We start from the raw sequence: 14935 nt of genomic DNA on the forward strand, positions 1-14935 counted from the left end.
ACCTTTTGTTACTAGTCTGTTTGAGCAATTATGCCTTAACTCTGTTTATGAAAAGTAGATATTCATATAATCTGTTGGTTTTTTTGTACCACAGGAGGGGAAAAGGCAATAGGACATTTAAGCAATCATATTAGGACATCTTCAGTAACAGAAAAACACTGTGAAACTGATAGAACATTTAATAAAAATATTGCATGTTCAAGGAAGTACCTCAAATTCCAGCTGTTCTAAAGTGTTAGAAACAAGATATTTAATACTTCAAGCTTTTTCAGTCACAACTGATTTTTTTCATGCATGCCTTGTTGAAATGCGAAAAAATTCATTAAATCTGTTCTCCTGAAATAACTGTGAAAGAGGACAGAGAATCAAATTGCAGTGATATATAGAATATAAAATGGCATAGCTGGTATAGCTATAAGCAGTAACAGTGTTTAGATTAGTTTTATCTCTAAAACTGTTTGGGAAATAACTGTAATTACAAATGCATATGGTGTTCATAAAGTAATTGTAACTCCCAGTTTCATAGCTTCTATTAATTTAAGCCTTTTAAAACTTGACTGCTAATAATGCTGACCTAAAAGGACATACAGCACCCTGCTTATCTTTTTTCTTTGCCCCCCTTCCCAGTGACCCATATGTGAAGGTGACAGCATATGAACCAGGGAATGGAGTCCTTACCAGTGTTCAGACAAAAACTATCAGGAAGGTTAGTTATTTTTGTGGGTGTGGTGGGTTTGGGTTTTGTGATATTGTGTTTTTTGTTTTTTTTTAAATCACACTCGAAAAGTTAACACTACAGGAAATATGAGAATTAATATGTCATTCGAGGGAATGGACATAGGGAAGGAAATGTTCCATGACCTGCTCTGTTTCTCTATTCATGGCATTGTTGTGGTATTTTCTCTTTAATGAATTTGTTGAAAGGTAGAGGAAAAACTAAGGAATGTAAGGTGAGTACTGATTCAGAGCTGCATCATTAATGGAAATACTGGATTGTTCTGATTTTCTGAGATCTTTAATGATATAAAAATCTCTCTTTCTTGCTGTACAACTTTTATCTTTTTTATGTTAAAAACACAAACACAGTTTGTTTTATTTACGTAACAAATTGCACCATTCACCTGAATCATGATAGTACTTGTTTTTCTAGAATTCCTGCTGGAAAAAGGTCAGTCTTAGTACTGCTGATTTATCTTAGATTAACTAAAAATTAAAATCTGTATACATGAGAGGGAAAGCACTCTTCCAAATTGTTGCTTTAGGATAGTGTCTGTGATTTATGTAATGAGATCACTCATGCATTTTTCCCTTCATGTTGACAATGGTTACATTAAACTCTCATCATAGCTAAACTAGCTCTAGTATTTTTAAAAATAATCACAATTGAAAGATGAGTTTAGTTGAGCAGATTCTGATGTGTTTGACCTGCCTGTGCCTGGTCTGTCTAGATTATAATGGTTAGAGATTTGGCATTTGCTAAGAGTTCATAATCTCAGGATTAACATATGTTTGCATGTAAGTAATGTGGGTATTGGACTGAGAAGAAGGCAGTGATTATTGCTGAAGAGACATACCATAAATTAACTTTTTTTCGACTGTCTCATGCGCCTTCTGTGCATCCATGGCATAGGAAAAATCTGAGAATACTTGCATAAATTGGCTCCATTCTGCACTTTATTAAAAAGCACAAGACTCCTCTGACTTTCACCTGCAATATCAAGGTTAAAGCTTCTGTATTTTCTTCCAAAGTGGATTGTTACATGGGATAAAACGTGTAAAATATCAAAACAGGCAGCAATATGGAATTGTCAGTAAAACTAATGCTCTCTTCCTTTTTTCTTTTTTCTTCCTTCCTACACAGTCCATAAATCCAAAGTGGAATGAAGAACTCTTATTCAGAGTAAGTGATTTTGTTCACAGACTTATTACCTGTTGGATATTATAATAATACATTGAGAAGAAACTACTAACTACTCTCCCTACTTCAGAACACCTTCCCTAATTCAGAAATAAGACTGTAATTAATGTTCCAGAAGGCTCACAAACTGCTTTTCTTAGAAATAAAGTTGTTAACTCTTGCACTAATAAAAATGTTACATTTTCAGTCTTAATGTTGTGTTCTTCATTCTGTGGATGTTTAAAAACCTGAACATGGAATGTTGAAAGGGTTTGGGATAACACCAGTCATGGTTTATTGGTTCTGATAGAAATGTGTTGCACAGTAAAATGGCAGCAAGGTGTAGATTTGCTGTTTAATATCGGTCTTGGGTATTTCTTTCCTCCTGCATAAACACGGAGATTTTGCTGAAGAAAAATGCTGGAATTCAGTATATATATTAACTGTTGCTGTACTTCTTTTTCCTAGGTTAATCCCCAGAAACACAGGCTCCTTTTTGAAGTATTTGATGAGAACCGTTTGGTAGGTCTTTCCCTGTTAATATTGTGATGTATTAAAGGCTTGAATGGAAGTGAGTTCACCAGGCTTGGACATGGATAAAAAGCCCACACCAAACAGCCTTTATAGTGAAAGCTAATGCTGAAGGCAGACCTGGCTCATGTACTTATCTGATGTTACCACACTTTGTGCAGTTCTGAAGCAGTTACATTATTACTCTAAACTTCTGATGTGTTTTAATTCATGAGAGCATCATTCTTTTATAGTTGTGGTATGTTATAGTTCACTTGACATGGCCAAATTCTTTGGTGGTATTGAAAGCTCCGCTTTGGATGTTTGCTTTTTCCCACAAACAAAGCAGTATTGGTGATGTAGGTACCTCTACATGGTGTGAGAAGCTTCTTCAGTGTGTGAGGAGTAGCACAAAAGAAAGCACGTCTGCATTTTCTTTGGAATACTCAAGAAGTGGATTGTGATCCTGTAAATAGGTGTCTCTGAATGGCAGGACATTGGTGAGTCAGGAATAGCTTGTGCATTTATCTCAGTGAAATCCAAATTCCTCCTCTGACCAAGCTCTCATTTTATGTGTGAAGGTGTCTCCTTACCTGTACTTCTGTCTGTTTTATTGCTGATGAGTAAACTTGTAGCAGTACAATCATGGCACTTGTATCCATTTCACAGGCATTGCTTCTCACTGGAATATATTCCTTTTCCTTCTGCAGCAGTTTGAAGCTTATAGGAGGGATTGAGTGCTCTTGCACTCCTAACACAGTTTCGTTCTGAATAGCTGTTATAAAGGGTCTCTTTGTGCTTTGTGCTTGAGTAGTGTGTTGGCCATGAAAAACATTATTTTTTTTCCCTAAAGCTTTCTGCATATGTTCAGTAATCCATTGTATCTTTTGTGGAGGTGCTGCTCTGCTAAAATTGCGAAGACTGAAAATGTGTGTAAACATAAATACAAACTGTCTAGAATAATTAGATTTAAGAAAGAGGAGGCTTGTTTCTTGCTCACAGGCATTACACAGTCCCCAAACTCATTTGCTTCTTAGCTGGTGGTATTGCCTGTCCCAAGTACTTCAAATATGGTGTCTCTCTGATTTATGTAAAAGCAATGTTAAAAGGAATCACCAGCATTTGTGGCTTACACAGATGGTTAAATATGGTTTGTCAGGATGCTGAGATTTTCATCTTGCCACTGTTATGGGCTGCAGTGTATCCCTCAGGAGGTCCAAGTGCTTTGTCCATGGGGACACCTCACTGGAACATTACTGCCACGGCCTGGAAGCCACAAGGCATGATTGGAAAGCCAGATTCCTCACTTTTTTGGAAGAAGGGCACTGTTTACTTTGTGGTTTCCACCAAGAGAACTCCTTTGCATTCTTTCTCTAATCTGGAGTAGATGATTGTTGTTTGACCGTTTCCTTATGGGAGAAGAAGCAACTAAACATTTTTTTGGCATCAGCTAGGAAATGGTGCTTTGTTTCCCATGTATGGTTGTATTTAGAGGTCAAAGCATCATGACCTCATCAGTCACTGTATAGTTCTACAGTAAAACCCCCTATATTTTTCATCATTTCCACCTCCTCATTTGGTGAATGGAACAGGCCATCTCCCTGGTTCTCTTTAGCTTTCTCTCAGAAACACTGTGTTTTTATCCCAGATGTTTTGAGCTGTTCTAAGTAAGACAAACTGTTGCCATAGCTGTGATTGTTGTTTAGCATTGACAAGCTCCCCCACTTCTATTAATTCATTCTCACATGTGAAAAATCACAGGTGCCTTGCTAAGCATCTATGATCAAAATTTGTTTAGTTTTTCATTATTTTAGTGGGCTTCAGTGTTCTTTCGTCTACCTGTTGGATGGCTGTTTAAACTCTAGATGTGATCAGACTGATAAAACTGAAATATTCTTACATTTGGGAGACTGTCTTCCCAATGGATAATTTCCTTTTTACAAAATTTTATCCCAATTGCTTCTATTCCCTGTAACTTTTGGGGATAAGTGGAAGCCTGAAATCTCTGCTTTTTGTTTTCAAGAGATGTTGTTTTCTTGAAAGCCAGCCTCAAAACTTTTCTTTGGTGTTCGGCTTAAATTCAAAGTCTTGCTACATTGGTTATATCACCAACAGTCAGAGTTTTAAAAGCTTTCTATAATAGCTTTAAAACTTCTCAAAGATCACTTGTCTTGAATTTGGTAAGGGAGCACTAAATCTAGTTTGTTCTTCTGACTTGTTGCAAACCCTTAGTGGAATAAAGGGCTTGAGGAGTTTGTGGAGTCTTTAATTATGGCTGTTTTGAAAAACACATTAGAAAAATCTGTCAAGAAGGACAGTGAGATCACTTAGGAGGTAAATCACTGAAGGGACTAGATGACTCTTTGCTCTCTTCCTGTCTTGCAGTAACTTGTCACAACTATGTATATTACAAACAAAGTGCCTAAATCTGTTACTGATACTGAAGAAGATTTGAGTGGAACTATTGGTATTTTTTAAAAAAATTGATTTTATTTTATTTTTATGTCAACTCTAATTCAGCAAGATTGAGTTTTGCATCTTAAATGTCATTTTATGTTGCCAAAGGAAGCTGTAGTTGGCTGGCTATACCTATCTTAGGGTGGCTTCTTGATGTTTTTTGTGGGTTTTTTTTTGTTTATTTGTTTAAATATATTGCTTGAGGTTCAAATGTAACTTTTTGAAACTGATCAAAAGAATCTTTTATGGTTTTTTCCTTTCCTCTTCTCTCCCCATCCCAGTCCCCCACCAAACTATAATATTAGAAGTAGTCCTGTTGGTTAAGCATAATGAAATAAATGAAGTGTTGTATTTGTTGGCTTTTTATGAATAAGCCAGTATTCATTTATTACTGCATTCTAATAATGGAATTCAGGTAACAGAGGTTAAGTAAGCCCTGGAGTATAATTAGAAAACAAATTTGTTGCTTGCAAACAAGGTACTGTGAATTTGATTCTTGGCTCTTTTTTGGGAAGGAGGTATAAATGTTAATTTTACTGCCTTCTAGCTTAAAATACAGTAAAGGTTAAATAAATATGAAGCAGAAAAAACTCCAAGTAGTATGACCTATAAAAGTATAAATGGCCTACTGTTCTCTTCTGTTTGTACTTTTTCAGCAGCACTAAGTAATTTCATGTCAGTGCAGTCATGTTCAGTGCTGCATCATATGTGGCTTATGGATTCAAAGTACATTCATAGCCAAATGTTTGTGCTTTTTAAAATAAAACCCACAACAAAAAATCCCACTCAACAATGAGATTCGAGGTTGTCTTTTTTCAAAAGTCCCACTAGGTGCCAGCAAAGGACCTTTTCAGTTATATGAGCCAGTGAAACATTCTGTAGGAATTTTCAATCCCATTACTTTTGTAAGAGCTGACAGTACATATTAACTTCTTGACATGCTGATCATTTTATTTAAAAAATAAAAATTAAAAAAATACTAATTAGCTATGAATGTATGAGACAGTTGGTATATAATTATACAGAATAACTTTCTTCTGTAATAGTGTTTGGTAATGCTATTTATCTCTGTGCATACTTAGCTCAGTGTTCTAAAGTTTGTGTAGCTGGTCATATATCTGCAAACCATACTGAACTCTGATGAATGTCTCCTTATTGTGGGCTTCCAGCAAACAGGATGAGGTAGTTCACTTTGTAGGAGTAATTGGGTTTTTTCTACCTTTAACAGCTGTAGTTTGAAAAGGTCAGAATAGAAATAGAAGGTTAACATGGTTGGCTGAAAATAAATGCCAAATTATTAACCAGAATAACTTTTTGTTGCTCCAGTTCAGTTGCACCTCATTGAAAATTATGAGTTAATAGACAGGAGAGGGTTTTGCTATGTGCAAATCTGTAGAAAGTGCGATTGCTTAGCAGCATGTGGATTGTGAGATAATGCCAGATTCCTTTCGAGTTTTATTTAAATAGTGCAGAAAAACTTTTTCTTAAGGGGAGGAGGAGGCTTATTTCGCTGGTTTATGCATAATTCAGACTTCAGCAGTTTGCTAGCATGGTTACTATTTGGAAATTCAATCCTGGACTTGATACTCAATTATATGGGACTTCATTCCTACCAACTTCCTGTAATTCTAAACCTATGGGTAAAAATATTAGTAGTCATACGCTGCTAGGAAAGTACGGACACATTGACTCAGCTCATGCAGCCGCAGCAGGCGTTGCTGTTTTAAACTTGGAAGTTCTGGAAGCTTATTATTGTGCTCATTTATGCAAATTACAGAAGGTACAATTGAAACGAGGCCGGTGGTGTTTGTCAGTGTGTCGCAGCTGAGGTCTTTGGAACGTAAGTGCTTTTTAAATGAGTGCTCTCTGACTGCCAGGAATCAACGACGGTCCAGAAACTGCAGTTCAAGGAATGGCTGACATTTCAAGAGGTACTTTTTTTTTTTTTTTAAATGCTAGTATCTTGTAGAAATTAGGACAAAGACTGCAACTTTTATGGGCTTTTGCTGTTGGGATGTACCAGCTCTGGGTTCCGTGCAGCTGGCTGTAGCCTTTCTGCTGGAGGATCTTTGTGGTTTTCGTTTGCTAACATGCGTGGAAATGAGAACAAATGGCACGGCGGTTAAGATTGCACTTTGCTACCCAAAGAAGCAACACAGATCCATTATCAGAAACCTCTGAAGATGTTTTGGACAGTAATAGTTGTATGTACTTCAAAAAATCGCAGAATTCTGCACCTAATGTTACCCAAGTGAAACTGACTCCCAGGCGAGTTGCTTATGCACCTGTAGTGCAACAAGTCATTAATCAGGAGAAAAAACCAGCTATTTCTTCATTGCAAATAAAAAAGAGCAGTTCACTGCACATTTCCCTGCAGTCTAGAAAGCAGGGTGGATGTTCTCGGTTTGGTGATGCCTTAGCTGCTGGAGAAGACTCTCCATTCATTGGAATTGGTAACGAGGGGAATTGTGGTGCTCGGATTGTGGTCGATCATCGATCTAATGACGGCCTCCTGAGCAGTGCTGCTCTGTGCAAAGGCAGCCTCAGCAGTATTGCAGCAAGTGACAGTGGATCCTTCAGCAGTGCTGGCAGTGACTATGGATCATGTGCAAGTACCACAAGTGATGGAGGTTCCTATAGTAACAGTGTCATCAGTGACAGTGGCAGTGGCACCCTTTGGACAGGTGACAGCACTTTCTGTAGTAGTGTTGTGCATGGTGATTCTTCATATAGAAGCACTGCAAACAAATGTAATCCCTACAGGAGTACCTCATCTCAGGAAACTCTGTGTAGAAGTAGCACTACTTTTGACCAAGATGCTTTGTCAGTGAGGAAGAAATCTAAAATTCCATTGCGGCGTTGTTCATCACTGGTTATTTTCCCTAGGAGTCCTTCCAGCACTCCTCCAGCTTCTCCAGTAAGCTCAGGTCAACTACCACATAGAGGCATGTATCAAACGTCTCATAGACTAATTATTTCTCCTAGTGAGCTGGCACAAAAAGAAGATCCAACCACTTCCAAGGGATTCCTTTCAACAGCAGTCAATGGACTTAAGCTGTCTAAAACAGTTTGCTCTTCTGGCGAAGTCAGAGACATCCGACCGCTTTATTTGAATCCATCATTACAGGACAAAAGCCGAAGTTTGAGTGGTTCTGAGCAGACAGCTTGTGAAGAGGTGTCTGGTGGCTTCTCATGCGCTTCAGTTCATCTCGATCAAAGGCCGTTTGCATCGAGCAGTGAAATGGTTAATGGCTGTTGCAGCCCAGAGTTAAATCTGAACTCCGGTCCAAAATACCCTCATGTAAAACTGGAACGTAGCACATCTGCGTGTCTGCCCTCAAAAATAGACTCAGAATATCAGATTGGTATAAACGAACTAGAAAGACCGAGTGTTCAGATGAGCAAAACTCACCATGTTTTGCAAAGAAGTGTTTCCTTGGAAGGGTCACGTCAAAAAGTTTCTTGCTGCTTAACCAGCCTTAAATACAAGTGTCACAGTGCAAGGACGTCTCAGTTGCACATACAGTTCAAACCTGGGAATGGAGGAAAAACAACTGGGGTTAAGAAAAGATATGGAACCTCTAAAAAGGAAATGTCTAGCACTTCTTTGTGGAGGCCCCTTAAGGTGAGTTTTCTGGTTTATAGGAAACTGTGACACAATTTTACAGCTGAAATTTAGCTGGAAAATAATAAAAGTTGGCAATTGAGACTCAAACGCAGTGATTTCAGAATTTCCTATTGGTGTCAAATTGTCATCATTAGGAAGTTAATTTTCATATTATCTGTAAAAATTGGGTTTTAGATTTGTTCCTTAGAATATGATACATACAGTAGCATAGGTGATTAGGTCTTAGAGTGAAATACCTGTATTTAATACATTATAAACAATAATTTCCTGTTTATTTGAACTCAAAGGAATTTCTTTTCTACTTATCTAGACATGGGAGTTATTGAAACTTGAAATTAAGTTCTGTGAGTTTAAATACATCTCAGTAAATGAATAGTAATTACTAAAGTTTGCATATAAAATGAGTGGATTACTTTAGTGTTTTAGATTTATTTCATCTAGGCTTTATTTTACAGAACAGTTTGCTGTATGTAGAATTAAAGATAAGTAATATTTGAGCAGAGAAACTGTAAATACCATTTGTTTCTGTATACACCCTGAACCACAGGAATTTTCAGAGTTTCCTCTCCTTTTCTTTTTTTTTCCTCCTTCCAACCACTAGTCCAGCCTGAGCAGTACACTGTAACTTAAAACCTCTCCCAACAACATTGCTGTTCAAATTGTAGTACTTGGGTCTAGAAGGCTTATATTAAATATATATTTTATTGTAATGAAATTCATAACCAGCTACATGACAGAAGTGTTTGCTCTTATTAACTCCTAAGGCAGTTTGTATTGTTAGTAAAGGATAAGCCAAATGAAAGGTGGATTTTAAGACTTGTTTAAATAACATTGTGAAGACTTAAATAATCTGAATATTGTATTAGTTTTAATTATGAATACTGATAAAAGTGCAGCAATTGATGGTTACTAAATGTGTTTTATGATCTCATTCTCCATGATTTGACACTACTACCATTTAGCTAACCTGCTTGTTTAAGCAAAAGGCTCTATGACAAAGATCTATAGTTATGACAGTCCTCTTCTAAACTAGTAAGACTATTTTTAAAGTATATAGTGGGAAAAAAATATTGAGTCATGCACTTCAAGTACATTTCTCATTAACTTGCACTGCCTCTTATGTTTAATGGCAGTCGATATAAAAGATATTCTGCATTTTAGTACTGGGTGAATTTTAATAAATTCTGTTTAGATAGAATCCAAGTTCAGGATTAGACATGTTAGCTGACATTTCCAGAAAATCTCCCAGGACACTGGATTGACAATAGTTTGTTTTGGTTCCCAGGAGTGATGTTTACAATGGGTTGACACAAAATCCGAGACTTGTCTTTTTAAAACACTTGATAGCATGTGGCGCTTTTACTGTGTTATTGTGGCAGCGTATTTTAAGCCTCCTGAATCCTTTAAGATTTCATCTTTTGACTAGAAGATGGGAGAGACAATTTTAAAAATAAAGAATAGGGAAAAAAAGAGTCTGAGTCCAAAATTGTTGTAGTTATCTTGTACTTTTCATGTATTTGTAAATATTTAGATTTATGCCATGTCTACATACAAATAAAAAAGATCTCTGACATCAGGAAACTGGGCACTAAAGGTTTTATGGCAGTACAGTTGTTTGAGATTCTTTTATGCAACAAGAGGTACAGGAGCCTTTCAGTCCTCAAATGGCCCTTTTCAGTTTTTTTTAATATCCTATAAAATATATTATAAAAAATGTAAAAGCTTCCCCCACCACACTAAGCAAAAACCATAGCTGACCTTATAGCAGTTCAGCAATTCACTGGAATAAAACAGAGAAATACCATTGTATTTCCTATTAGTCTTTGTGACCAATATAACAGATTCTATGGCAGCCATTTAATTGCATAGTGCAGTTAATTATCATGGTGTATTGTGACTCATTTAAAAATAAACAACTCCCAAAATATTTCCCTTGACTCCAGTTAGTCTGGCCTAGTATATTGATATGCTGAGTCTGGGTTCAAATTTAACAAGCTGATACTGGAGTAGCATTTAGTAATGTCAGCTATCTGTGCAGAGCAGGCATGAAATCAAACCAGTGCTATGGTCAGAGCCTGCAGAGGCTGAAGCAGCCAAAAGGTCTGTGCATTCTTTTCTTACGTGCCTTGCTACCAGCCTTCAGCCACCTCGGGTCACATTTCCTGCTTTCCATAATCAACAGCTTGTTAAAGGCTGACTTAAAAAAAAAAAAATCATAACACCATTTCTATGACAACTGGCCTTGGATTATTTTTGATTAAGTTGAAAAATGGGGAATGGTGATGGCCCATGTACTGCTGCTGGTCTTCATTGGAAACTTATTGAATAGGTTCTGCAGCAGAGAGTGGAATTTCATTTATGTGAAGCAGGAGGAAGAAGTAGTCCATGGTTGCAGTGTTGAGGGTTGTCCTTGACTTTGTATTTCTGTTTTTAATGTGTTTTGTTGGTTTTTTTTTAATGCATCTACCTCTTGCTTAGGGTAGAAATAAATCTGCAACTGAAGCACCTTGACAAGCCCAGGTGTGGATTGGGAGGGTAGGAGCAAGTAAGGGAACAGGTTACTTGTCATTGTACATGTGTAAATGTGCCTCTGTGAGGTGCAGAGAAAGGCAGAAACAGTGACTACGGTTCCAGTTCTTGTAGACCTTAAACAACCTTCTAAAAAAATAAAGCTGTGTTAATCTCTGCCACAAGTACAATATCTATGGTGACATCAGCTATTCCTTCCTCTACAGTGTCACTCCCGATTGGATAATGGGAGTATTGGAAATGCATATGCAAATCTGTTTCAGCAGCTGTGTACCTTTACAATAATTTCTTATACAATTAAGGGAATCAATTTTGTCCTTCTGTTGACAAGTAATTTTACTCAAATTTTGTCTCTTGTTATTGAAATACACATTTTGAAGCGACAAAACTTTCAGAGGTGGTATAAAACAACCCAATGCTTTTCTACTGTCAGATCCATGGTAAGGAAACCCTTAGTTGGAACTCTTGAGCTTTTTTTCACCAGATTCTGGAACTTTGCCTTTTATATTCATGAAACTTGCTGTACTAAATTTAAATTTAGTAAAACAGTAATTTGAGGGGGCTTTGTGCAAAGATTTCTCCCTTGACTAACTTACTTCCCAGCTGATCTGAACACGCTGAGGGGACCAGAAGCTGTGTCTGGAAGATCGTGACTCCCTTGATAAATGCTGCACCACAAGCTAGCACTGAGTAGCCTCAGGTTGTCTTCTCTCTTGCACCCTCTGAGAGCTTCCTTCCTAGCAAAACTCCTTCCCAGTAAACAGTGATCTGAGCAGGGAGAAGTGCCAAGAGAAGGGAAGGACAGCTGTGGCTTATCTCCATCTTTGCATATTGAGCAAAGGGGCTGCGTGTCTATCAGTGTCCCAAATCTGTGCAGGGGAGTGAGGTGAAAAAGGGGCTGGTAAAGCAAAAGATTATGGAGTCAGTACAAGGCAAAGCCCAAACTGACACTGCTTTATGCTGCTGTGCTGTAATAACCTCACCATTAATAAGTCTCATATTGTTCAGTGTTGCGTATCTTGAAGGGTCGTGTTACAGGACTGTGTCTCTGGCACATTGCTGTGTCATGGTCTGTCAGTTCACTCAGGGAGACTTGGAGTTGAAAAGAAGATGGGATCTTCCTGAGGAATTGTGATGACAACTATGTTAGGCTTCAGTCACATAAGAGTATATATGTTGTGTGTCAGACAAATTTTACAAGTTGAAATACCCATCAAAGCATTAAAGGGAAGACAGTGTTAATCACAATAATAAACGATTTATAGTTAGTTGTAGGTGATTTCCTACTTTCATCCTTTATGTAACAATCACCTGTAGTGCTTTAATAGTTTGTAGTAATTTCTTCTATTTTTCATCTTGCTTAAATGCAGAGTTTCTATTACACCTTCCTCTCTACCTTTTTTCATGCTTCAGCTTTTGATCTTATTCAGGAAATAAAAAGATTGCACACAAAGGATGTGATAAATCTTACAGCCTCATCTGTGAGTGGTTGCTACATGGATGGATGAGCAAAGTAAGCAATCAAGTAATATTATTTGGTAATAGTTCCGTCCCTAAAATTTTTCATTGTCAGTTTTAGCAAGTTGTATTTAACAACAGTAAGTGACTTTCAGAATATGATCATGCTCTAAGGAACAGTGTCTGGACTGCAGCAGATGCTTGAATAAGCCAGTTTATCCAAGCTCTAGCACTTTGCAGTCCCCAGGAAACGCTGCATGTACATAATAAGGAGAAGTTTTGTTTGATTGTGCTCTGTACAAATTATGATGAGCCTCATTCTGTTTATAGTCTGCAGCTGAACTAAGCCTGGGTACGTTTCTCATGCCAGCAAATGGGGAAACTAAAACTGCAAAACCATGCAGAGCAAACCTCCTGAAACAGCTTATGTAAATATGTAATTATCCAGCCTTCAGGCTGATTCATGTCCTTTTAATCTACCACGAGAGAGTGGGAAGCATTGATGCTGTGGCTTCTTTAATGGAGCCACAAGCTGTAGTTATTCTGTCTCTTAAGACTTAGTATAGATATAAGAATGTGTTAAAGCAAAACTTTTTCACAAGCCAGGCTAGAGACATTCTTCCTTTACTCCTGACTAGCCAAAGGACTTGCAGGCTTTCAGATATGAGACGATCATAGTTGTTATAATTTAATTTTTTTTTTCCTTTGGATGGTACATTCTTTTTGCTTCCTGTGAGAAATTAGATCAACACTTTGGGTTAAACAAAACATTTCTTGGAAAATATTATGGTGATGTAGAAATCATAGTCTTTGTAGGCATTATAGCATAAAACAGAAGCCCTTTACAAAACTAATTGTACCTGCAGGCATTCTCTCAATAATTGTCACTAAGCTCAGCTATAAAATGTTTGAAATACTAACTGCAACAAATAATCTATTAGATTCTCTTACTGAAGGAAGATGGTAAGTGTTATGGCAATATTTCAAAATGACCAAAAGGGGAACCAGAGACTACTGCAACAGGCTGGTATGGAAGCAAGAATACATGGAATAGATCTAGTAGCTAAATGACATATTTGGTGTCTACAAGGAGGAGACTGAGCACTACTTTTATGAAAGGAAGTTTTGTCTTACAAATGAAACTAAGCAATGACATGTGAAGATGGGTGAGCTGATTAATGCAGGACACTTAACTTTTAAAATTATTTTACGAGAACCCTTAGCAGAAGTACTGAAAAACACTCATAAGTGCAGAAAAAGGCTTCCTCATTGATGGCAACTAAACTATAAGACACACAAGTGAGGATTAAATTGTCACCTCAAAAGTTGCACGAAATCTCATGCTAGTGAGTGACTAAACAGTAGAAAATTTGAAAATCACTGTTGAAAAATGCCAGGCATTACACACAGGAAAAACAGCTGATGATGCTTGTGTGGTGATGGTCTCTTATACTGGTCAGGAAATAGTTTGTGTCGTGGGGAGAGACTCGCTGAAAATGTCAGCTCAGATCTTGTTGACAGCTGAAAGGCAAATAAAAGGTTAGGATTTATTAGTGAAGAAATAAACTAAGAAATTTAAAACCACCGTTATGGAATTGTACAAACCCACAGAGGTGCATGGCATGCATATTTCTGGTCATCCTTTTTCAGGAAGCATGTATAACAGAACTCAAAAAATACCAATAAGGGTCACAAGATTGGGATAAGTTTTATGTGAAGAGAGACACTAAGTGGATCAGGAGCTTTTCGGCTTTGAAAAAAAAAAAGTGGTGTAAAGGGAGTTGATAAAACTATAGTTCAGGGGAGGTGAATTTGAACAGAGATTCCACTCCACTCTTACAAAACAAGTATGCTCTTAATTGTTGCTGAGCTCACTGTCTCAAGATGTGTGTACCAAAAGAAGAAATGGATTTTAAGAAGAGCTTAGATAAGTTGAAGGTCCATCAAAGAGTATTACATTCTCAATATATATTTTAACATCAGGATCAAAAGGTCCATGACCAGTTATTCATTAGAAACTGGGGGTTATATCAAAGGAAGTACTATTCTTAACTGCTGTTTTTATTATTCCTTAAGCATTTGCTCTTGGCCATTACAGGGCAAGGATACAAGGATGGGCAGAGTGTTAATCTGACTCCCAGGCTCTTTGGTGCCTGCTCAGCCCTTGCAGCCACATAGGATCAAGTGGTAGAAATGCTCTCTCCTCACCCTGGGCTGAGGGTGCTCTTCTATGTTCTAACACATGTTTTCTCATCTTCTAGAAGTGGATGAATTTCACAGATAGAGCAAGTAAGCAAAACCAACTGGCCTTTTCAGGAGAGTCATTTGCTCATGACTGACTCTCACCCTGGTCTGAAGGGGACTGCCCTGCATTTCTACTGAGTGTCTTCTGTTTCAAGTGAACTTTTTTCCTCACTCTCTGTGACAAACAGAACATGCTCATTTGGGAATGCAGC

The 14935-nt window shown here is 37.4% G+C and overlaps 1 protein-coding gene across 2 annotated transcripts in view; it reads left to right on the plus strand.

The window, feature by feature from the left end:
* The window catches only part of NEDD4 (neural precursor cell expressed, developmentally down-regulated 4, E3 ubiquitin protein ligase), a 53221-nt gene that overhangs the window by 12142 nt on the left and 26144 nt on the right, over nucleotides 1–14935 (plus strand). Inside the window, exons 3-5 of one of the 2 annotated variants that reach the window (XM_027688355.1) lie at nucleotides 628–706; nucleotides 1862–1900; nucleotides 2366–2419. In XM_027688355.1, the coding sequence (XP_027544156.1) occupies nucleotides 628–706; nucleotides 1862–1900; nucleotides 2366–2419 (172 nt within the window). Of the gene's footprint in view, nucleotides 1–627; nucleotides 707–1861; nucleotides 1901–2365; nucleotides 2420–6436; nucleotides 8490–14935 lie in introns of those variants that run through there. The other variant, XM_027688354.1, reaches the window with a different exon arrangement.

This window comes from Neopelma chrysocephalum, unplaced genomic scaffold (assembly GCF_003984885.1).
Source record: "Neopelma chrysocephalum unplaced genomic scaffold, ASM398488v2 Primary Assembly neopelma1_75, whole genome shotgun sequence".
Classification (NCBI taxonomy): Eukaryota; Metazoa; Chordata; class Aves; order Passeriformes; family Pipridae; genus Neopelma; species Neopelma chrysocephalum.